General features: G+C 50.7%; 1 protein-coding gene across 1 annotated transcript; it reads right to left on the bottom strand.

The window, feature by feature from the left end:
* Positions 1 to 48: 48 nt before the first annotated feature.
* LOC135311326 (E3 ubiquitin-protein ligase RBBP6-like) lies at positions 49 to 9,245 on the bottom strand. The gene is made up of 11 exons (XM_064440452.1): positions 9,080 to 9,245; positions 7,951 to 8,050; positions 7,164 to 7,200; positions 5,655 to 5,699; positions 3,732 to 3,820; positions 3,517 to 3,613; positions 2,887 to 3,026; positions 1,793 to 1,965; positions 940 to 1,043; positions 316 to 492; positions 49 to 60 (listed from the first exon to the last, which is right to left on the bottom strand). Exons 1-11 carry the CDS (start codon positions 9,243 to 9,245, stop codon positions 49 to 51), a joined length of 1,140 nt encoding a protein of 379 aa, XP_064296522.1.
* Between the last annotated feature and the right edge of the window lie 15,435 nt (positions 9,246 to 24,680).

The raw sequence follows: 24,680 nt of genomic DNA, 5'->3' as shown, positions 1-24,680 counted from the left end.
ACAGTTCGCAGCCTGATCCGCCACCTGCTGAGCGAATTGTAGTGGCTCTCACTGGATGACCTGTTGCAGTGGGGAGGGAAAAAGAAAAAAATCCCATTCAGTTTATCTGAAGATAAGACTTTTAAAGGAATTCTAAAGTTAGCGTTACTTACCCGTTGTGGGTATTGATTGTACTTGGGGGCCCAGACGACTCGGCAGTGCTGCTTGTCTTAGTAGCGGAACCTGACGGCCCTTGGCAAAAAACGGTTGGAAAGAGTTGGAAACGAAGCTCTGCTAAAAGACAAGGATCAGTGCCTATGCTGAAATCAAACTAACCTTCTCCTCCAACAACCCGCCGATTGGCTGAGAGGAAGGTTTAGAAAGGTTAGCGGCCGTCACCAGCGCGGCGGGAGGCCCGACAGTCAGGAGTGGTGGTGGAGGTGGTGGCGGTGGCGGCTGCTGCGGCTGCTGCTGCCGAGGGTAGCCAGTTCCATTTTGGAAGTTGTTCACAGCCTAGAGGCAGAAAAACACGGACAAAAAGGGGATAGGAAACTTCAGGAGGCACACAAACAAAAGGCTCCACAGAGGAACATCACTCGCCTGTTCCTGTAAATGCTATCAATCCTAAAATAAATCAGCAGGCAGGGGTAGGAACACATCGCATTAAGCGCCGGCATTAATGACTGGTAACTCAGGGTGTCTGTATTTAAAGCACTTCAGTGTCAACACCGAATTTGAAAGGGAGGCAATCACGTTAAAACTGTGACCTGAATTTGGCAGACTGTCTCTAAGGAGTTGTAAGCTTCTGTAACAAGGGATCATGCACTGGAGGAGTAAATAAATGTAGCCTTGTCCAATTTAGCCCTGCTTCAGGAGCTGCCGATTCATGTTTTCTTCCCTTTCAGCTTTTCAGGAATAGACTTCTCTTACAAGCAGTTCACGGAAAAGCCATCACGTTACCTGGCGTAGGATCTTGTTGGCAGCTAAAGCATCAGGAGAAACATCGCTCTGATGACACGTTGGGCAGGTATGATCCTCAGAATCCAGTAACGCTGTTCTAATACCTGTGTGCAATTAGAGTCGTCAAAATAGATTTTAGCCAAACTAAGGACATTTTTGGGGTTCTCATCAGTTAGAAAACCATGTATATGATTAATGGGTGAAGATGATCTTGAATTGGGAACATGAAGCTCAAGTTCAGTAGCCTAATAATTTTCTAGTATGCAGCCAATAACGGTACAGCCCTGATGTTTCACTCCTGTAACATCTGGAGGTGTGGAGTAGGCGGTGTCTTGATGTCTTGACTCACCTTTTTTCCACTCTCTAGTACAGTGAGAAGTCACCAACCTCAGGGCTAGTGAATAAAAGAGACCTCAAAAACCCGTTAGCGGGTTTGAGTTCTGAAGGTTTCAGCCAACTCTCCCGTGGAGGAGAATGTGCATTAAATGCCCAAGTACCCGATTGCTGCAGACCACAGGAAGTCACCAGCGTTGGCTCTGTAATTTTGTAGGAGGGAAAGGGCTGTGGACAAACGAAATGCATTCGCTATCTAATAGTGTCATCACCGGCGCAGTTACGCCCTCTTCTCATACTCGTCCTTCCACGTGCGAAGGGGATTTAACGAGATACATAAAAAGGAGGAAAAAGCTTTCGGCCTTTCTTTTGCCCTTTATAGGAGAAGAGTCCTTTCCTATTCAGGCTGGGCTTAAGTACTACATAGAACCGGTGACACAGTAATTTCCTGATCTCCTGTTTCTGCTTTCAGAGGATCAGAGGTGATGTTTTGAATTAACAGCCATGGGGTCACACTTACATTCGTCACAATAACTGTTTCCACAGCAGGGAATAACAGCTGCGTCGGTCATTATATCTTTACAAAGGGGACACAGGAGCTCATCTGGAATAGGCTCATCGGAGGGGGAGGAGGAGGCCGGCTCTTCTGGTAGAAAGGGAGGCTTTTCCTTCTTTCCTCTGGCATAAGCTTCCCTGGAGCGGGGTGGGGAAGGAGAGAGCAAAAAGTTAAAGGTGGGTCAAGGAGAACTTTTCCAAGCTTTGGCTTTTCTCAGGGGAAGAGAACAGGTGGAATTCTTCTCACTCCACATTAGCCTTCTAAAACGTAGGCCGCTAGTTGAAAGTCCTTTTCTACAGCCACAGGATGAGAAGAGGGAGGGGGAACAATTTTCCTGCTGCAGACCTCTCCCATTCATTGGGTCAATGGAGAAATCAGCTCAGACTAGGCAGATAACTTTTTGACAGCTAGAAATCGTGTGAAATGAATCCCACCTCTCCTCTGTTGCCAGAGGGTAAAAGTAAATGGCAGGCTGAGGATCAAGTCAGTCTCCGAGTAATGAAGTTTTGGAAATGGAAGAAGTCTATGTTAGAGCTTCTACAAAAGGAGGTCCATGGCAGAACACCAGAAGTGCCACCGAGTGCATTTTAGAGCAGCCGCTCTTGTCAGCACACAGTAGTATTTTCTTAGTTTATAGCAACAGGAAAACTGCAGCCTCTTTCACACAGGGGAGGTGATAAAAGTCAGAGGGGGAGGAAACCTCACTCCCACGGCAACTTGTTAACTTTTGCAAGGAGCCTTTGCAGCATCAGACAGAAGCAAAACGCGCTTTCAAAGAGAACGACTCCACTGCAAACACCTCGGAAACCTTTTGCAGAAATACTGATTCTTAGCACGCCACAAGTTTAAGCAGCTTCCAGGGGCATGAACAGGAGGAGCGTCCTATTTTAGGGCCTTGGGATTAGAAAGTATCACGGGTGTTAAGGTTAAGATGCAATGCCAGTGCTTCCTCCCCCGTAACTAGAGGTGCTGGCCCACTCGGCTGCATTGCCGCCCAGGCATTGACGCACGGTTCCTCTCCTTCGCTCCTGGGTCAGTCCCGTTAGTCCCATACTTACGCATTAATAATTGGTATGGCATATTTTCCCGTGCTGGTCAGCATAACACCCTTTGTGTTGGGATCTTTCACCTCCACCATGAAACTCCTTGGAATGCCCGTGCTCCTCCTAATTCTGGGAACAGGCTCAAAAGTCTTGTCCTGGCAGGAAAAGAAATGCAGGCGTATCTCAAGACCCACACTTAAAACGACATCTCCGTGACTGTTGTTAAATGGCAGGGACGCTCAGCCAGAGGCTTGTGTCATTACACCAGGCAGATATCCAATAGATGGGGCCAGCAGAAACATCCTGGTTTTGTACAAAATACTAAAAACTGTGAAGTGTCTTTAGAAAGGGTTCAAACCCAAAATAAATTTCCAGTCATAGTGAAATACAGAAAAATATGCATGAAAGTTGACAGAGAAAGTTCTCTGGCTATGTTTGTTGTGATGGCCTGGAAAAAAGAAAATTTTGCCTTGGTAATTGCAGGTGTCCCTTGAATTTTGAAGGGCTTTGCAACTTTGCCATGTAACCTCTCTATTTCACCCCAAGAGAAACACGTCTTAATATGCGTGTTCATGTGTCTGTTACCTCACTGCCAAGGTAAAAAACAAAACCGAAGTAACACCAGAAGTCCCCCCCCAACCTTACCCCATTTGTTGGGCAGTTCTTTATATAGTGGCCAGGTTTTCCACAACGAAAGCAAGTATATGATGGCGGAGGTAGACCCAGGCTGTTCTTCATGTAACTAGAAGGTTTTTGGGAGAAAAAGAAAAAGGGGTGCATGTATCTCTCTTGTTAAAGCAACCATCTCTAGCATTCCTCCGTAATCGTTGGGGAACAGATCTGGCGTTATCAACACTTACTTGATTGGATCATATGCACGGCAAGACTGTATCATCATCGCTTTTATTTTGTCTTCTTCGGAAGCGCTGGCTTCAGCCAGACTGGCAGTCTGTGTAACAGGCCGTTAGTCGACACACACGTTAGAAACACTTTAGAGCCCCTGCTAACTTCTTCGTGTTAAGTGAGCTAACTACGGTAAGCAAAACCTGCAGGTTTCTCCAGCTGGCCGTGTCCTTTTACCATGCAAATTGTAATATAAGCCTTACGCAGAACTAGATCTTCATATGAAGGAAACCAGCTGATTTCTTGGTTTTTGAAGTACTATTTGTTCAAACGTTTTAATTACACACTAGTGCAGATACCAGCAGGGTCTAAGGGAGGGACTGTACATTCTTTGGACCGTCCAGCACCAAGCCTTCAGATCAGCCACTCCTGTCTTTGCTTTTAGGTGCATTCCTTCGCAAGAGCAACCAACTACTTTCAGCATTTTATTAAATGGTTGTTTCCTATACACAGTTTTTCCTCAACTGTAACATAATGCAGATCGACACCTATGAAATCATTTCCATTAACCGTGACAGAAAACTTCACAGACACTTGACTGATTTGCTTGAACCCAAGAGATGTACAAGACACATCCAAAACCCACAAAACATTTCTAGGGATAGGCGAAAGTTCAAATATGGCATTTCGTACATAGCAGTAATAAACCAGAGGACTTTTTACAACACATTGACTCCATGCTGAGCCAGTCTGCGCTAAAGAGGGTAGAGTAAGTCACAGTTTTGAGCTGCTCTGAGGTGTTGTTCCTGTATTGTTCTGAAATACTTCAATGTTCTCAAAAGCTTCAATGTGTGCACCTCTTGGACGGCTTCTCACATTTTAGAGTAAAACTTCACCTAAGTTTACAGAACCAAGGACACGTTTAGGGACAGCACTAATGCAGACCAGTTTCTTCTGGTGGCTACCTTCCAAATGAATTATTTTTTCCAATATTTTTGCCACGTGTCCACAATTTCATGTCTGTGGTGAGAGAGGGAAGAAGTGGCTAGTGGGGAGAGCTTTCTCTGTCTTGGGAATGAACTCCAGCCTTTCTTTTCAGAAGAAAGAACGAGCTCCTCTGCATTAGGCCCTGCCTTCTCTGAGCTTTGTAACTTTAAAGCCCAGGCACTGAATTGGCTAGCACTACGCCTTCTCACAAGGCGCAATGACTAGTGCTTTCCCAGCCAAAGTTACACATTCCCGGGCAAAAACCGCCAGCAGCTCCACAGCAAAACGCGGCGTGGCAGGAGTTCCAGAAGGTCACCTCCGCCAGCATGCCACACACAGGCGTGGGTGTGTTCCTAGACACGGTTAGGGACATAATCACAGCGTACACAGTCTGCGTTCAAGGAAATCAGATTGTGTTGCCCACTGTATCTATACGACAGCTGATGAAATTGTGCAGCGGTCAAAGAATGGATCTGCAGCTCTGAGGACTAGAAATTCAGAAATAGCCCTGCAATTGTCCGTGTTCCAGGCACGCCTCTAATTTGGCTGCTCCACACCCCCTGGAATGTCCGTCCCTTACAGCCAGTGACATGCTTCTGTAAAAATAGCGCTCCTCCCCAAAGCAGAACTAACGGAATGTATGAAAAAGGGCAAACAGCCTCTGAAGTGCTTCTCCTTTGTGTCTTGAAGATGAGCACTAGTGCAACGTGACGTTGGTGCTGGTAAGGTTCTCCCCTTCTATCTCCCCAAAGTGGCAACTGCTCTTTACAGGAGAGGATCAAAGCATACACACATTTTAAGGTTAACATAAATACTTGACATTATTAAGAATTAAAGTAAAGCATTGTTCGCATTACAACAGTTATACAGCTCTGGATCACAGTGCAAGATTTAAAAATATGAAGCAAACACTTTTTTTTTTTTTGAAGTATTTGGTAAGAATATAGATATACCTGAATAAGCTGGGACAGAGAAGCAGATGCAGAGGAGTCATCCATCTGTTCACAAAAAATTAAACACATATTCAAGTTGTACAGTCCAAACATAGCAATAGTTAACCTCTACCGTAGTCTGAAAGTCTGCACGATGCGCTCCGAGTGTGACTGCAAGAGGCATTTCCGACCTCGTGTCATTTGCATTTGCTCAAGGCAAAGTCCAAAGCTACGCCAGCTTAAGAGTGCCCATGCGGTTAATGAGAAGAAACTAGACTAACCAGACCCGCTTGAGATCAGCTTGTTGCTCCAGAGTATCTCAGAGAGGGAACCTTGTCAAATGGGTCAGGAAGGGTAACTGATGTACTGTTCAGCACGTTTGCCCAACGGCCACCTTCCACGGCCCTCCAGCCCTGGGTCTTTTTTTGTTTCCTTTATATTTCTACTGAAGTATTTCCTGCCAGTCCCTCCAACCAGTCAGTTAGAACCAACATCTCCATGAAACTTGTTTGCCACCCTAAGGCAATACTGCAGAAGAACTGGGGAGGGGCGGGGACACGACTCGACAACCAACAACCCCCAACCCCCAAACAATCCAAAATCCAGAATCGACAGTCAATGTATGAACTGCCATTTCAAACGGAAGACTTAGCAGAAACTAAAGAGAACTAAAGAAACTGAACAGAAGACTAAATCAAAATCCAGGCTATTACCAGTCAAGCATTTCCTTCTGTTACTTATTTATATTTCAGCAGCAGAATGACAGTGTTTTCCAACCTGATGAAAAATGCCCCACAAAGGCCCCAGGCTCTAACCTTGCGCCAAAATTTGTACACTGGGTTTCAGGTATTTTCATTTGCAGACAAGCTATTAGATGAAGCTGCTGCATCAGAGAAAGCGGGAAGAGCAAATGCAGAACTTTAGAATACCACTTTGTGTAGCAACGATATTTACATTCAGGGCAATCTGTTAAAGACATTCAAGTACTTGGAGGAGCCCAAACAATATCACTGCAAATAAACAGTTCCAGGACCGTTGGGCAAAGCAAGCAAAAACAGAAGCTAAGTGATACAAGGTGAAAATGGCAAAAATACACTCCGGAGCATTTTCATTGCAAGAAACACAAAGCGCACAAGCAGCTACGCCAACAGACACGTTACTAGCTGTAGACAGACAGATGGAGAGCACGGCACCACGTCCAGTTGTGCAAACCTTGAACCTACATCGCCTATAACCAATCGTACCTTATCTGTACAACACAAAGCCATTCAGGAAATAGCCTCGCATATTCAGGATGAAATACAATGCGTGACTGGGCACAAATACCAATAGTCCCATTAGAACTGTGCAAATGATGGCATTACGCAGTTCTTACTATGCTGAATCAAATCCATTGTCTTTGCAGCATAGGCTATGTTTTACTGGAAGAAATTATATGAAGCTACTGTTTGGAAAATTTCATACAAGGCTACGTTGTTCAGAATTCAGTGCAGTGTGCAGAAAAAGGTGTGACCCTGTGCTTTTACATACTGCTTTTGGTGTTGCGCTCACTGGCTCCGTTCGACTTCTGGAAGGAGAAAGAAAGGAAGATGATCAGAGCTTAAAATAGAGCACTTGTGCCCCACATCAAGCAGTGAAACAGGTTATAAAACCTGCCCATCAGGACATTGTTCGGATAATCTAGTGAATGTGGCCATCTATTCATACACATAAACTGTTCTCATTCTCAAATTCTCACATTCAGTGCAACTAAAAAAAAACCCCAAATCCCAAAATGACCACAACAATCCTGTAGGCAGGATCACGTTTGAGTAGCTGTAATCTCAACCAATACACCCCAGATCTGGGGCCTCAGAGTACCTGCCATATCCTGCCTCCTCCCGCAAATGCAGGAAATAGCCAAACACTGACAATCGGGCTCCTCTGGGATGGGAACAAATTCTAAGCGTACGCTACGGTGCGTATCTGTCTTTACTCTGAAAGCAATACAAGCAAGCCCGTAGCATAAGGCATCTCTCCACCTGGAGGAAACAGCATCTACAGCTCGGGTCTCAGAACAATCAAGCCCAAGAACAAACCCAACAGAATCATCTTAGAAGTTACCGTTGTTGGAGCCTGAAGCCCATGTCCCAGCAGGCCTAAAAAGGTCAGTCTGCTTTGGGACAGGTCCATTGAAACCTACCCCAGGACAACAAAAACTAACAGCCGCTTTAACAAGGGAGATGCAGTTGGAACGCCACTGGTAAACTAATATCCATTAAACCAGTGACCTCACTGAACCCCCTAGCAAAGACTACACCGCTTTACGGATACTCACGTAACAGAGGTTCTGCTGGTAGCTTTAACTCCTCCAGCAGGGATCCTTCTGACAATTACCGAGGAGTTCCTCGGAATCAGGGCGTCATCATCTGTGTATTCTGAAAACAACATCAGTACAGAAAAAAGCAGTAGTCAGGTTGTAAGAACGTATATCAGTATGTCATTACACAGCACTTCAGAGAATCCCTTTACAGAGAGAAAAGCAACCTTTTATAGGTAACACCGACTTTTATCGTCTCAACACACTCAACAAATGCAGATCAAATTAAAAGGAGGCACAGGCTTTTTGAAGGGACTTCTGCCTTTGCAGAACATGACTCCATGGGCAGATATTCCACTGATATTTAAAATCCTGTTTTCTTTTCGCTTAGGTTAGCATTGCTTCTGTTACTAGATCTCCATTATGAAAAGTTACCGTGGGGATGGGAAACCCTCACCGGGTTGAGAAATGAGCATTGAGGACAGGAAACCATCAGCAGGATGGGACGTCATTGAGACGGGCAGTTGCTGTGGCATGAAAATTGAAACCCTGGCAGGGCTGGCTGAGGCAGGTGCTGGTGGAATGATCGCCGTGGGGACAGAACCCCAGAACACTCTTTGCCCCAGACAAACCCCACACTGACCCGCCGCCATGGCAGGTACAGCAGCAGGCTCCTGCTCCTCGTGGTGCTCCTGCCCTCCGGGTAACCCCCCAAGGGGCTCTGCCCACCAGTAGCTCACCCCACCACCCCGCTTTGCTTCCCCCAACAGAGAGGTTCCCTCTGCAGCTGCCGACGGCATCGGAGGTGTCCGACATGCGCTTCACCACCACGGCCATGCCGCCACCGGTCAGTGCCTGTGTGCTGCCCTCTGCCCCAGGGCTGCCGGTGTCCGGTGAGCCTGCCCGGCTCCACACCGTCACCTACCAGCGGGGCCAGCCCACCGTCTGGCAGGTGGTGCCAGGGCCCCTGGGGGCGCCGGGGCAGGTGGTGCAGGGCCCCTGCGGGTTGTCGCTTTCCACAGTGGTGCAGGTCCCCGCTGGGGTGCAACTCCCTACTGGGGTGCTGCTCCCCCCTGCAATGCAGCTCCCCGCCGGGGTGCAGCTCCGCACTGGTCCCCGAGGCCCCGCGCCCGCCGCCCCCACGCACCTTCTTTGGTCTGGGCGTTGGAGATCTGCAGGTCGCTCCTGGTCGCCTTCAGCTTCTCGCGGCCCATGATCTGGCGCTTGAGGTCGCGCAGGGTGATGTGGAGGCCGCTGAAGGTGACCGTATCATAGTTCAGCCTGGAGAAGAACTTGTAGTGGACACAGGACATGGTCGGGGCCAGGCGGTGCCTGCTCTGGGATGGCGCCTACTGCAGCACGCGGTGTCATGGTCCTCTTATATGCTCAGCACATTATGAAGAAAGACCTGCATCATGTGGGTGTGGCAGCCCCGCCCTCGTTGCCCTAATGCCGAGTGGCCCTTAGGGGAGGGGGTTCCAGCAGCCTGCTGTCCTGTCACCCCCCAGGTCTGTCGCTGCCCGGTGTCCTGTCACACCCCGAGGTCTGCGCTGTCCCTCCCGCCACCCCCTGGGCCTTCGCCACCCAGCGTCACCTCCCATCAGCCCCGGGGCCCGCGCTGGCTCTCCCAACAGCCCTGGGCCCATCACCGCCCCATGTCCTCTCACCCCCACGCCTGTCACCGCCCGCTCTCCCTCCTGTCACCCCCCCAGGCTGACACCACCCACTGCTCCCTCCTGTCGGCAGAGAGCCAGGGCAAGACAGCCTGGGGGAGAGGCAGCGGTTTGAGTGTATCTTGTTGCATTTATGGAAGGTTCCGCCAAAGAAGGCAATGACCATGTACGGTTATTGCCATAACCCAACGTAATTCCCCACAGTGGCACATCCGCACTTGCTTGAACTCTGGAGGGGAGGACAAGGAAGTAAGGAATGAACCCTTAGCCTTAGGAGGTGCCCCAGGACACTATTTCTTGCTTTCTCCACCACCACAGCTGCTGCTGCAACAGCCTCAGTCCATGAAATCAGGCCCTGAGTTACGAGGTCTAGTTCTCCTGAGGAACATGCTGCGCCTTGCTGACCTTTTGGGGCCAACCGGCTGTCCCTCCTGTTCAGGGAAATCTGATAGAAACTGATTGTTGTAGCCTGGCAGGGCTAACGCGGGAGCTTCCACGACTTCTTGCTCTAGATCTTTCAGTGCCTTCTGGGTTTCCAGAGCCAGGAAACCCTTCTGAGTTCAGGGCTGCCCTCTATATCCAAGGGATGGTTATTGTTGCTCTCGGTGTCTCTTTGCTTCTTCTGTTAATGGTGCGTGGGAAGCGTAGGTTTTAATACGGTAGCCTTGCTTATAAGCCTGTGGTGGAATAGGGATTATACATATTCAGCCCATAATCTGGCCATCGCCACAGGGCAAACTACAGCAGCAGGGGCAAACAAGCCCCACTGTTGGCTATGCACTCAAAGCCCACCCGCTACCTGAAACCAGCTCTCCCGGGTGTCTGTCGTGTTGAATTCTCAGTGGTACAAGGACAGGCATCTACGTGATGAGTTTTCACTGAAGAAAGGAAGGATACCGCCCTTGCACCAAGAAGGGTTTGTCGCTAGTCTGAAGGGAGAGCCCTGCCTGTGCTTGGAGAGCAAAGCTGTTGACAAGCTTACTCACTCTGTAGGGGCTGGGAACTGGAAATGCCAATAGAGCCTTCAAATTAATAGAATGGATGGACGTGGACCATTCAGCCCTTAGGACCATACAGACAAAAAGGGGAGCCTTATGCCTGGAACGTTCCATAGATCTTTTCCTAGGCCTAAAGGCAGTGGGTATTCCTCCACAGATTCTTTCTAAGCCTTGCTATATACCACATCTGCTGAATGTGGAAGGGAGATTTTCCAGAAGACCTTACATAGGACCTACTCCAATAAGCCATCACGCTGTAGATTTCTTCCTGGATGGAGTCTATTGGGATCAGCAGACTCTGAGGCAATTCACAGATAGATTAACTTGATAGGCTGCAGGAAGGCATAATCAGGCTAAAGCTAATGTTAAAAGTTTGGTTGCCACTATGGGCCTAGAACCTGTGTATCTGTTGCTTTAATAAACTGCACTATTCATTAATCTAGCCGTGATCGTTCTCATTGAATGTGACTGGCCCTAGAACACGACATTGGGCATCTGCCAAATCAGTTACTAACAACAAATACTCTGATGAGCGGTTACTTCTACAACCCTTGGAAAATAAACCATTGACCAAGTTGGAGACTAAGCCTGGATTTAGCCACACCTAGATTCCTCTCGGAGAAGGAGTTTAGAAAGCAAGGGGGTCCTGTCTGAACCACGTGACCCAACGGTAGGATCTCCCCCTAGCCACTCCTCAGACTCTTACCTTTAACCCAATGCAGGGGCACCCCAAATGGGCCTTTACACAGGGTTCTTACACCCTTCAGCTGGTCAGGTGCAAGGTGACGTGACCAGTCACTAGCACCCACGCTACCGATTACTAATCATAGTCAAACTTTGCAGAGCAACCCCGATGTCCCTGCAGTCAGTCTTCCTCGACTTACTGATCTGTGCTGCCAGACAATGCTGGGAGGGTTTCAAAGATGTGTCAGAGGGGCTAGGACGCTGGCATTATCTTGGGTGACCTGGGGTATCCTTATCCTTCATGGACAGCTCTAAGCTGCCCAGATGCAAAGCCCTTCTTCCCAGGGCCAGGCTGTTTAGTTGGTTGGTTTTGGTTTGTTTGTTGTTTGTTGTTTTTTTTAATACTGGGCTCCCTTGATTTACTTCAGCGTCAAGAATAGCAAAGCGTCCAGGGAAACTCCACTCCCTCATCACAGTACAGCGTATCATGTGAACTCATCATATTGACATCTACAAAGCTAATAGACTTTCCTACAATAAAGACTGGTTGATTCACTAGTTAGGGAAGGGAATTTTCATAACGTGCCCTATGGGTCCCACCAGCCAGGGCCCCATCAAGCCAGTGACAGGCTGACGGAGAGCCTGCAGGGATGCCATCGGGGGAGGACTGGTCTCCTTTAGTGGTGAGATTTGCTGCTGCAAATCAGAAATCCCCTGCAGCACTCGGGGCATGTCAGCGTCCCTGACACAACCGTCCGTGGCATTTCATTTCATTTGATCCCTGCCATTCCTGAGACTGACACGGCCACCTGGCAGCCCCCAGCCCCAGGACTACAGCCCCTGGCATGCTCTGCGGTGCTCCTGCCCTGCTGTCTGAACCTGCGGGGTCACCGTCCCCCAGCCCCGCTCTGCCCCACTGCCAGGCCCCATGGTCGCCTCTGTGGGGCTGCCCAGATCCTGGAGCCCCCGTGGAGCAGGGGGGAGGAGGAGGAGGAGGAGGAGAGAGGGACAGAGCAGCGGAGAGGGGTGGGACGGGGCAGTGGGGGGGCCAGAGAGGGATCGCAGATGGACAGAGGGATGAGGAGAACGAGGGAGGAGCTGGGCAGGGAGTGGAGAAAGGAAACCCCTGGTAAGGAGCAGGCACAGGGACAGGGAGAAGGGGCTGGAGGGGAAGGGGCAGGGGGCAGCCAGGACCATGGTGGTGAGCAGCGGGACGAGGGACAGAGAGAGCAGAGGAGGGCAGGAGGAAGGGCAGGAGGAAGGGCAGGAGGAAGGGCAGGAGGAAGGGCAGGAGGAAGGGCAGGAGGAAGGGCAGGAGGAAGGGCAGGAGGAAGGGCAGGAGGAAGGGCAGGAGGAAGGGACCAACACAGGCAGGGCGAAGGAGCGGGACAGAGGGTAAAAGGTGAGAGGAAAAAGGAAGGAGAGAGGGAAAGGGAGAGGCAGGGACTGAGAGCAGGACACAGAGAAAAGAAGCAAAACTCTGCAGTCAGTCCTATAATCTAGCAGCTAACTGCCTCTTCTCTGAAAAGATGCAAAAACTGCTTTCAGTGATGGCGCAAGCAGCTGCACAAAGCACTTGCCTTGTCCTGCCCTATCACCTACTCCACAATCCTGCCTCCCTTCTGCTGTTAAATCCTGTTCCTGCAAGAGAAGTGACAACCAGTTGGTGTCCCCTCTGTGGCATCTTACCTGCATCTTCCCGAGCTGGACAGCTGGTGGGAACTGCCACCCTCAGCCCCGGCTGAGCTTGAAGTCTTCTCCTGGCACAGGCACAGCTCTGGGTGTGCATGGTGCGTACCATGCTTCCTGAAGGAGAAGAGCAAGACTCAGACTTATTCCTGGGCAACGTCCAGCTGGGAAGACCCGATATGAAGGCAGGTTTGCCGCAGGTCCTGCGGCTGCTCCAGGGGTCCTCCCTGTCCCCAGCTCAGCCACAGCTCCCACATCTGGCTCTTTTCTAGCAGGATTTTGGAAAGCCCGTTCCCAGCTGTGAGCGCCAGGCCAAGGGCACAGGGCAGAAACAGCCCCCTCCCACGAAGGCCCCAGCCCCCAACTGGCCCCTGCCCCAAACTACTAAAACCTCCAAGCAGGCTCTCCCTGTAACTACACTATCTTCAGTTTTAAGAAAAGAAACCACACGCTGCCAGATCCAGCAGTCCAGCTAAGACTGTTAGAGGGTGATTGGGGATTCAGCTCCACAACAGAAGAATTTCCATAAGAGAGTCTCAGCCACCGTGATGGTCATCACTGACCCACAAAAGCTGCATTGTCAAAAATCTTACAGCTAATTAAAATTACCCTCTCCTCCCCAAGTCTTGCTTCTTCTCGTACCCTCAGACTACCACAATAATAATCATGTAATTATTCTGTAATTACCACCGATCTGAACCCCCTCCAAAGCATTATTCCCTGAACTGATTGACAGCACTGGTGGTAAGGGAGAATCATAGAACCATAGAATTGTTAAGGTTGGAAAAGACCCTTTGGACCGAGGCCAACCGCTAACCTATCACTGCCAAGTCCACCACTAAACCATGTCATCAAGCACCACGTCTACCTTTGTTTTGAATACCTCCAGGGATGGAGACTCAGCCACTTCCCTGGGCAGCCTGTTCCAATGTTTGACAACCCTTTTGGTGAAGAAGTTTTTTCTAATGTCCAACCTAAACTTCCCCTGGTGCAGCTTGAGGCCATTTCCTCTTGTCCTATTGCTTGTTACTAGGTAGAAGAGTCCAACCCCCACCTCACTACAAGCTCCTTTCAGGTAGTTGTAGAGAGCAATAAGGTCTCCCCTCAGCCTCCTCTTCTCCAGCGTAAACAACCCCAGCTCCTTCACTCCAAGTTCTGGCTCTGCCACAGATTACCTGATTACAGGCCCTGAGAGCAGCTTCCACCGACGGTCACCTGCTACGCACCAACAGGAACAGCACTGGCTTCTCCCCTGCCCACCTCCGTGCTCGCGAGGAGGTGTTCACACACGCCTGGCAGCTGGCCTTGCTGCCTGAAAACCCTTGCTGTGCTGCCTAAGGCCATGAAAACTGTCACGCTACGGCTGTACGCACACCACTGTTCCTCATCCCGAGTGACACTGCCCACTCCTGTGTACTCCCACCTGCCCACAGCCGTCTGTCGTTTTCAATCCTGTAAGCATTTTGGAAAAGCACACTTTTGTTTTTGTAATACCTGCTTTGAGCTCACTACAGGACAGGCCCGGAGTCCATGGCTATGGCTGGTAAAGTCCGTAGCAACACAGAACTGCGCCGGGATGAAGAATACCCAGTAGTTGAGCTCATTTCAGTTGTTTAAGCCAAGGCTTTTGGCTAGAACGCAGTCAAGAATGCTTAAAACCAGAACTACCCTCCACTCCCTCCTTGACTGGCACCTCTCTCTTCGTCAGTTCTTTGCATTTCTTTAGTTCCTGGGCAGCACATATCAAGATTCTCCTGTTTAAAAGAAACAAGAAAGATCGGTCACAAATATGCAGAAAACCTGCCAATCACATACAGGGTGCCCACAGAGTAGCGTTATCAAGGCCCTGCATACAGACAAAAGACTAAGTTAAGGCACTGGGGAGGAGAGAGCAGGAACAGCCCTCTGGCACCCACGTGGGGTAACAAGGGTGTCACTTAATCCCAGCTGCCGCATACACTGTACCTGCTTCCATCGCCCCCCGCCCATGAATTGCTTTCCAGGCTCTTCCCTCTCAGCGCAGCTTGGATGTCTGCACTCTGGCTCAGGGCTGACTGGGTGACCTTCTCAGTGCTTTCCCTTTGCTTCAGGCTTGGTATGGGCACGAGGCCTCATCCCTTTGGCTTGGCCCCCCAGCAGCAGGTGGGCAAGTGGCAGGTTTGCGAGTGGTTTGATGGAACTGCGCTTGTACACCTAGCAGAGATTAACCACCAGCCAAAGAGAAAGCCCACAGAAACTGCCAGAGAGTAGCAGAAAGAAACATCAGGGCTGGTCACTGTTCGATACACAGGTTTTGGAACTTTGGAGACTGGAGCTCCCAACAGGCTCGGCTCTTTGAATGGAAACGTCCTTCAGCTTTTGATCCTGAAAGAAATAGTACAGACTGCCCCATCCCTCCTTTGCCGGTGCCTGAAGCCTCTGCCTGTCCATGCCCACTTCTCTTCCGTGCTTACAAAGTAGGTTTAAGCTGCAAACCAGTCAGTACTACAAACTGGCAGCCAAATGCCTGGGCTCTCACAGGTGCGGAAACTGCAGTTAAAGACAACTCAGGTACCATGACAAGCCTTCTGGTCTGGCTTAGGTTTTAAAACGCAAGGTCTTCTGACCCCCTCTCCTGCCATTGCGCTGACTGCAGCATTGCACATCCCCTGGCTTCTCAAGCTCTTCCCCAGCAGTCTCCTCCTGGCCACTCTGCTACACGCTGCTATATGGTCTCAGGGAACCAGATTCTCGATCTACTCTAGCATCTCCCAGTAATGAGAAAACAGACATGCTCTCCCAGCACACTGTGCTCCTCTCACCTGTTCTGCTCTCTCTGCATTGCCCTCTCCTCATCTCCAGACACCAGTTTTGACCTTCAGCCAGATCTCCACTGCTTGTAAAATTCCCCCGTTTCAAGGAAATCAACAAGATGACCACCTCCTCCTGATCCTTGTCTCTCAAGGGAACTTTGCTCTGGCAACCAATACAGAGAACAGCAGAGCGATCACAAAAGCATCAAGGCTTGCCCCAGAGGTAGGTGGGATGAGGTTTGCTGCTCTTCTGCAGGGAAGCACAGCACAAAGAAAACCTTGTGAGGTTTAAGCATTAACAACCTCACTGGGCTTCCACTGCCTTCTGCAGGCCTCTCGCTGTTAACATGGCAAACTTCCCAGCCCCCTGGGTTTCCAGAAGGCTTATTTTGGCTTGGCCTAGACTATCCGCTAACACCTGCACTGCCAAACCCTTGTACACCTGAGTGTGCTCCTCACAGCTCCATCCCGCTGTACCCTGTGGGATGTGAGGCTCAGGGTGAGCAGGGCTGCACAGATATGTGCTGGAAGGCAGCACAACAGGAATATATATATATGAGGCTGGTGGAGGAAATGTTGAGTATCGACACTGGGAAATGTGATTGACGCCAGTTCAGTCTCTGCAGCAGGATCCAGGACGCCTCAGTACTGAGCAGCGACTCTCTTTGGAGACCATGAGGCAACGGGTACCCTCGCTCCCACAACCTGCTCTAGCTGACATCTCATTTCTCGCACCCCTGCCCTCTCCTTCCCCTCCAGCTTTCCAGACTCTGGCAGTCGTCCTCTGAGGGTAAGACAAGAGAAAGTGCCCCTTGCTGAAACAACACCATTTCCTCCACTGCAGCCACCCTAGGCCTGCACACATATGGCAGCGGCAGCACTTCACTCCCATTCTGCTCCCTACCTGCCCCCAGGATGACCTGAAGGAAGCCTGCTCCCAGCATCTTCCTCGTGCCCACAGCAGCCTCCCCAAAGAAGGCAACTATTGGCCGCTTCTGTTTGCGCAGGAGGTTATGCGGCGTGACAAGATCCTGGGGTGCACACAGAAGGGGGTGCCACCCTTCCCCCAGGGCCGGCGGCTCTCTGGTGGTGAGCACGGGAAAGCTCAGAAAACACCCCGAGAGCGCCCTTACCCAGAGTCAATGTGCCAGGAGGTGTGACACCATCGGGGGTGAAGCAGCCTAACGCTCCAAAACTGTTCTTCTCTCTCCTCTTCCCTGTCTTCTCAGGGCTTCCCTCAGCAGGGTTTGCTCCTGACTTCTTGCAGATGCAAACAGAAACCCTTCTGTTACGGCCGAGGAACTGACTCACCCATGAGCTATTTTTCAGAAAGGGCTACGGTTACTTCTCTGACATAAGCAATGCCCAAACAGAGTTTCTGATGCACCTCCTGAGCACAGGGTTGCCAACAAGGGATTGCCAAGACTCAGAGTAACTCACATCACTTAACAACCCACAAGAGGCAATTGCATGTGAGAACAAACACAAAGAAAGGAGTCTTTTCAGAATCACTATCCACTTCTTTTTCATGTCCATATTTTCCTCACCATGGGAAGGAAACACAGACTCTGCAGCCCCTGCAGCCAAACACAGTTCTGCGGGCAGGACAGGGGGAGAAGAAAGTAGACAGATCTGAAGAGGGAATTTTCAACTCTGTGAAGAGTCAAGTAGAAACAGGTGCAAAGCGCAGCATCAATTTACAGAAATTCAAACCTGATGGAGCTGAGGGGTAGAAGTGACTGTTACACAGAACTAGCGGGGAGCACTGCAGTCAAAAGGGGAAGGAAGACAGACAGCTCTAACCACACATTCTCACCTGGTTGCCTTAAACAAAACAGGCTTGAGATCCCGATTGTTCACTTCACCCTGGAATAGTCCCATTCCTCGCCTGAAAGCTATTGTGTGCCTGGCTGAGGACAGATGCAGTCCACACAAGGAGCAATCAGAGCTAAACACTGCGCTTTCCTTGGAGAAGTTTCCTTGGAAGTAATATATTAAAAAGAAAAACCCAAACAACTTGTTATTTCAAGAACCAGGAACAAAACCTCCCTGACAGGTTGACTGGAAGTTGCCAGCTGTGCGAAAACCATCCACCCTCCGTCCCCCCATTTCCCAAAAGCCGGCGGCAGAGCTTGGGCAGGGGGAAAGGCACATATCAGACCCTGGGGCCGAGAGACGAGCTCAAGCATCTGCCGAGGGAGCTGCATCCAACCAGGAGCGCTCCCCGCTTGCTTCTCTGACAACAAAGCCCCGGTGCGTGCTCTCAGCAGGAGGGAGGAACAACTTCCATGTCTGGAAATCCCCATGTCTGAAAGGCTGTCAACAGAGAGGAGCTTGTCCCTGAGCATGAGACCCACCTGAAGGCCTGGGCACAGCCAAGGCACCTGGCCTGTCCCCACCAGAGCATGCCTGCTCCAAAGCCTGGGGCCACCTTTTGGCAAGGAGGCTGCTCAAACTTCCCCTGCCCTGCGGGCATGAAACACTGACCTCCAGCTGTGCGGGCTGGGGCTGGCGACCCTCGGGGCAGCAGCAGGAACCGCTCTGCCCCTGGCTGTGGGGCCGTCCCTGGGGCTGAGCGCTCAGGCCCAGGGCTGGTGGCCTGGGCCACGGCAGGGCCCGTGGGCAAGGTCTCCAGGTCCCTCCCCACAGACCCACCCGCACCCGCAGATCCCTGCTCCTGCAGCTCCCCCGGCACCCCCCTCAGCCCGGCTGCCCCCGGACCCCCTCACCCATTTCTCCTCAGGCCTCTCGGCCTCTGCCCCCTCCGGCCCCGCCCCAGCCCGGCTGGGACTGACTGGCCGCCTCCGGCCCCGCTGATTGGCTCAGCCGTGGCCAATGGTGTGGCTGTTGCCGGGCGGGCACAGGCAGCCGGGGCCTCTCCTCACAGGGCTGCCCTGCGCCCGCTGCCCCCGCAGCTCGCTCCTCAGCCCCCCGGGACACTGGGCTGTGCAGAGACGGCCTTCGGGAAGGGCCATGGCACCGGGCGCTGCTCTCTCAGCGGTATCGCGGTGTGCGCAGCTCTGCATCCCTCGGGCCGCTCGTGGGGGCTGGGCCTGCCAGGGAGGGAGGGCAGGGGGCAGGAGCGTCGGGGAGCTGCCCTGCCGCGAGGGGAGCTGCCCTGGGTGTGCTCTGCATCAGCAAGTCTTTCCCAAGATGCGGGTCGGTCTGTGCTCCAGCCACAGCCCTGGGCGGGAGGAGCCGCGTGACGGGAGCTGCTGGCATCGGCCAGGCCGGCACCTGGCAGGAGACAGGGCCCTGCCCTGGCTCCCAGTGCCCGTGCTGAGCCCAGCGCCCAGGGCCTTCCTCAGGCCTCGCCTTCCCCTGAGCGTGGCGGGGAGAGACGCCCTGTCCTGGCGTGGCCCAGGGCATCCTCCTGTGTCCAGAAGGAAGGATAGGACCCCCATCGCTCTCCCCACGTGGCCTGACTACTGTCCTTTGCGTCTGTCCCCAGGGCTCCCCAGCGCTGGCAGGCCCCGCGGGGCTTCAGGGCCAAGCAAATGCTGGGGCACCAGGGGCTCCTGGGGCTCAGGGCAGCTTCGGGCATCTCCAAAGCCAAGGCGCAGCTACCCCTTTGCTTCTGCAGATGCAATTGTTTGCTACCTGCTTCGTGGTCAAAAAGGTATCTCTTCATGGCACATGGCCTGGACAGAAGCCACTTCCCGGTTAGTCTGGGAGGACTTCAGGGAAACGAGGAAGTCACAGCATGCACACAGGTATGAGGACAGTGAAAAGGAGCCCTATCAAGGCTTTTGCCCTTTTTAGCTCTGAACTCTGACGTTCGTGTGCTTTCCAGCACCCAAGTCAGCTTTTTTTCCTCTGAGCTGCACAGCTTTACCCCAGCAAAATGAGTTGGGCTGAGCTGGCCTTCGAAATAACTTGGTTTCTTTCCAAGTTATTTCCGAAAAGCGGGATCTGCCTTTCCAGGCTAGATAGATATGGGCTATGGGTAGAGTTACTGTTTGCCAGTTATCATTTCTTTTGGGGTCCTGTGACAGTGATGGTCAGGTTGTCAGCCTGCAGCTCTGCAGCAATTAAAGCTACCACTGAAAGAGCTTTGGTGGTGGATGCTGTTCTGTGTGTTTCATTTTCAAGAATAATTTCATGGAGCTAGAATTATTTGTATGCGATTAGGTGATGAGGATCTTATTGCACTGGTCTTCTGTTTCTGGAGCATGTCCTGACAGCCTTTGTCATGCAGAGCTTTCCTGTCTGTTCCCAAGAGGAGTGATGGCTATGGCGTGGAAGGACTGCTGTGAGTAATGGCTTCACCAGTAGGCTTGGACTGAGTGAATCCCCATGGACAAAGAGATGTAGCAGGTGCTCCATTCCATATTTCTGATGTGCTGGGGCTAATGGTTTTAAACTAAACGAGGGTAGATTTAGACCAGATCTAAGGAAGAAATGTTGTACGACGAGGGTGGTGGAACACTGGCAGAGGTTGCCCAGAGAGGTGGTAGATGCCCCATGCCTGGAAACATTCAAGGTCAGGCTGGACGGGGCTCTGAGCAACCTGGTCTAGTTGAAGATGCCCGTGCTCGCTGCAGGGGGGTTGGACTAGATGACCATTAAAGGTCCCTTCCAACCCAAACTATTCTATGATTCTACAATACGCACATCTGGCCAGCGGGCATACGCGCGCGCACACGCACAGAGCGGGCACACACACACAAAACGCACACACAGAGGCAGTGCATGCATGCCCTACAGCACGCCTGCCTGCGGAGTGCACCCACCCCCACACACCGCATGCACGCACGGAGTGTGCACCCACCCGTCTGCCCACACGCACACTCACAGCGTACACCCAGTGATGCAGGCGCACATAGAACGCCCCTCAGATCCGTTCCCTTCTTCCAGCCGCCAGGGGCTTCACCTGACTGCCTTGACTTTTCAGCTATCATGGAGAGTAGCTTGGCAGCTACAGCAGCCAGTTCCTCAGGCCTCTGGGATGCATCTGGCCAGGTCCCTCAGACTTATGGGTGTTCAGGTTCTTCAGGTGGTCGCGAACTCGAGCTTCTCTTCCAGTGGGAGGGACTTTGCTTGCCCAGTCCCTGTCTTGTGGTGCATGCACTCTAGAGGTGTGGGAAGAGAGGTTGCCAGTGAAGACTGAGGCAACAAAGTGGTTGAGTACCTCAGCCTTCTCCTCGCCTGTTGTTGCCCGTTGCCAGCCTTGTTGATCAAGGGGGGTACGCTTTCTTTGACATCCACTGGCTGCAGCGTGTGGTCATCCACAGTGCATGGGGGGCTGCTCTGGGAAAGAAGGGGTCTGATGGTGATTTGGTTAACAAATCATTCAAGGCACACCTTCCCTGAAAGGCCATACGCTGCTGCCGTATGCTGCTGTGGGTGCGCCGGGAACGTTGTCTTAACTAGGGTCTGCCTCTGTCAGGAAGGCTGCGTGTGTGCTCTGCACTGAGACACTCAGCGCCTGCGCCCCTCTGTCCAGGTACGCCAAGCAAGTGTAAAAAAGAGCGTAATTTCAGACAGAACGGACTTGAGGAACTTTTGCTAGCTTAGCCACGTTAGACAGGGACTGCAACTCCTGAATGCAAGAATAGTCGTGTTGGAGAATAACCCTAGGAGGTAGCTGGGTAAAGTGGCTCCAGTGTCAAATGCTGATGCGTGTTGGTTTTGTCTGTTTTTCATGTAAAGGGTAATGAAATCTATGGTGTGCATCAGATACTACATTTAATATCTTCCTTCTGAGACTCCGTGAAGAAAGCGGTGCTATTTGAACAAGGTAATTAAATCTGCCCTGATGAGTGCTCTTGAGTACAAGCATGCTTGGTCTGTTGCTTTCATGTTGCTTCCTATCATTTTGCTGTTCTGAGATGAGTTAGAGCAGCACAGACAGGGCACAGGTATTGCTCGTTGGGCTGTTAACTTCCAAGTGGTGAGTGGGAGTAAGGGTAAGCAAACTCAGGTAGATAAATCTGGCACTTGGCCACTGCCCATATGTTTTGAATTTATTCTGTAACTCCTCCTTCCACATTTATACATTACCTAATATAGGTTTTTAATCTGCCTGAGCGTTTCTCTGATTTTCACACTGATTCTTTTTAAAAGTAAAATGCAGATCGAATCTTAACCCCACTCTGCAGTTTTTGTCACTCCTGTTTTAAGGCTTTAATGAGCACCTTAATTTCTGGACTGTTTTCCATGTGGATCTGTTGTCTGTGGGCAACTAAGTTGTATAGGTGTCGTGGTTTAGCCGGCAGCTCAACCCCACACAGTCGCTCGCTCCCTCCCCCACCGGTAGATGGGGGAGAGAATCAGAAGGGTAACGCTCGTGGGGCGGGATAAGAACAGTTTATTAATTAAAATTAAAAGAAACAACAACAGAAATGCAATGTAAAGGAGAACAACGAGAGGCGCAAAGCCCCGCGGGAGGGGGGAAGGGAGAGGAGAGGGGGAACGAACCGCCGAAATGAACCGCACGCGCTGCAGCCGCCCGCCGACCCGACGCCGCGCTGCTCCCGCGCTGCCGCTGCCCCCCCTCAATATACTGGTCATGGTGTCACGTGGTATGGAATGAACCTGCCATTGGCCAGTCGGGGTCAGCCGCCCCCACCACGGCCCCGACCCTCCCAGCCCCCCCCCCCACACACGTGGCAGAGCGCGGGAAGCTGGAAAGGTAGGCGACCCCCACAGTGAGGAGAATTAACCCCTTCTCAGCCAAAACCAGCACAACAGGTTAGGACTGACTTAGAGGAACTCTGGTGCAAGGTGTCAAGCCGTTGGTGGATTAATACAGGGTATTTATCATGGCTGTCTGACTGCCTTTTAGTGTACAAGTAGATGCGTAGTCATTCAGAGAGTAAAGGAATGAGATTAAAAATGCCAAATTCAGGCTTAGAAAGAATTGGGGGGCCGGGATTGTGTTGTTCTTCTTGGTTTGTGGGGGTTTTTTTGGTGGAAGCATCTCTGATTGCCCTCTGGATATGCATGTGACACGCAGCAGGAAACTGAAACTGTTAATGGAGTATCATTTGTAATGGATTCTTGTAAAAGCAAATCTGAATTGAAAACATTAATGGTATTAAATTGGTTTATAATGGATGGTTGCATGTTTCAGAACTCTGGAACGGTATTTTCACGGACCTTCCTGGTTTGTATGAGGCAGAAGGGTAGCATTCCGATTCAGTGAGCTGAGACAGGTTTCCTGTGTTCATTCCCAGAATGAGTGGGCAGTGGCCTAGGAGAATATGCAAAGCCAGTGCCGAGCGTCGTGGGAAAATAGGCGGTTTCAGGAGCTTCTACAGGGAAAACTGAAGCGTGAAAACCAGGAAACCTTTTTGGAAGATGGTATGCAAAAATGGAAAAGGTTGATTTGGAGCCAGTTGTACAACAAAAAGTAAATCTTAAAAGGAAGTTTGAGCAACACTTGAACTGTGGCTAATTCTGCAGCACGGTATGGGCAGTATTTCTGCTTTGCTCGTAAGGGTCATCCAGACTTGGAGCAGCAAGAATTTGAATAATCAAAACGCTTTGGTAGCACTTTGAGTAGCAGAGAAGGTTGGAAATTTAATTTGATTTCCAGGCAGTCGGAAACAATATAAAGTTGTCTAGGTTACTGTGGGCACTTCTAAGATGAGAGCTCCTGTAGCCAAGAGGAAAGGTAAATTCTGTAGTAGACTGCCAGGCAGCGCAGTCACAGCAAGTGCTTGATATGGGAGAGGAGAAAACTTTGGGGCTTAGGGGTTTGGGTATTTTCCCCACCTCTGGGGGGAAAAAAACAATGTAGGAAAAAAGGGATACCTTGTGATGCTCCCTTCTCTGTTTTATTGTTGTGTAAAACTTTGTTGTTGCTGTAAAGCTCCCTGTTGTCCCTGTGTTGCATTTTGCACGGAGGCTGAAGGACAGCCTGTGTTCTTTTGTTGTAGAGCTTTAGTACAGGCGTCCCCATGTGCCTGTACCTCTGCCCTCGCAGTCGGGGTTGTCCTGGGAGGGGTTGCAGGTGCTGAAAGGTCTGTCTTGCTAAAGACCTTGTAATAAAGCTGCACGCAGACGGCTTTGCGTGTTCCAGAGCAGCGTGCGCTTCTCCTCAGCAGGAGTTAGTTTTTTGTCAAACAGGCTGCTGTTGTTTTTGGGTGGCTTTTAAAATGTGTGTTCGCATTCACGGAAGTGCTGGTGTGCATTTAAAACTTTTTTGCTCTCCCTGGTTGCTATTTTGATTCTAAATGAGGACTGGTGACTTTTACTTTTACTTTTACTAAGCTACTATCTCCCTTCAACACTTTCTAAAAGCCTGTCCCACTGCTGATGGGCTGTGAGCAGTGGGAGGACAAGACTGAGTTTTGTCTTTTGTACGTAAGTCCAGGAAGTTTCTTGCATATAACTGATTTTCTATGTTTTCTTTGAGTTAATGGCTTCTACATAGGAAATGGCAATTGGTACGCTGGAATATTAGAATGCACCATTGCAGTTGAAGTGAACTCAGGTCAATAACTGTAGGAAATACAATAAACGCAGTGGCTACAGATGTTGGTCATCTACTTGTGGTGGGCCTTTGTTTGGATGACCTACCTTGCAACCAGAGGGAAAATGAAGCATGGGGTAAGCTTGCAGGTTTTAAACTTGAATTGAAAAGTAAAAAAACTTGTGTCTTTTAAACAAACAATATGCATCCCACTTTGAAGATACTAGTGTGCAGAGATTTATGACTAGTGATTACAGATGGTGGTTTGACATCGTATAGTCCTGAAGAGATTAAAAATGGGAGTGGTTTAATACTCCTTCTAATGTCACAAATACCCCCCTCCCACCAGGATCCCTCTGTCACTGTGATTCTTGCTGGGGAGGTGTGGGAATTTTACCCTCTGGGTCAGTGCAGCAGCCTGAAAGGGAGATGTGATCGATGTGCCCTATTTCTTGGGAATGATCTCCTGCTTCCGTCAATTCTCTTGGGGCAA

The sequence above is a fragment of the Phalacrocorax carbo genome, unplaced genomic scaffold (genome assembly GCF_963921805.1).
Source record: "Phalacrocorax carbo unplaced genomic scaffold, bPhaCar2.1 SCAFFOLD_36, whole genome shotgun sequence".
Taxonomy (NCBI): Eukaryota; Metazoa; Chordata; class Aves; order Suliformes; family Phalacrocoracidae; genus Phalacrocorax; species Phalacrocorax carbo.
The sequence above is the reverse complement of the archived record's forward strand: the minus strand, read 5'-3'. Positions and strand labels throughout refer to the sequence as shown.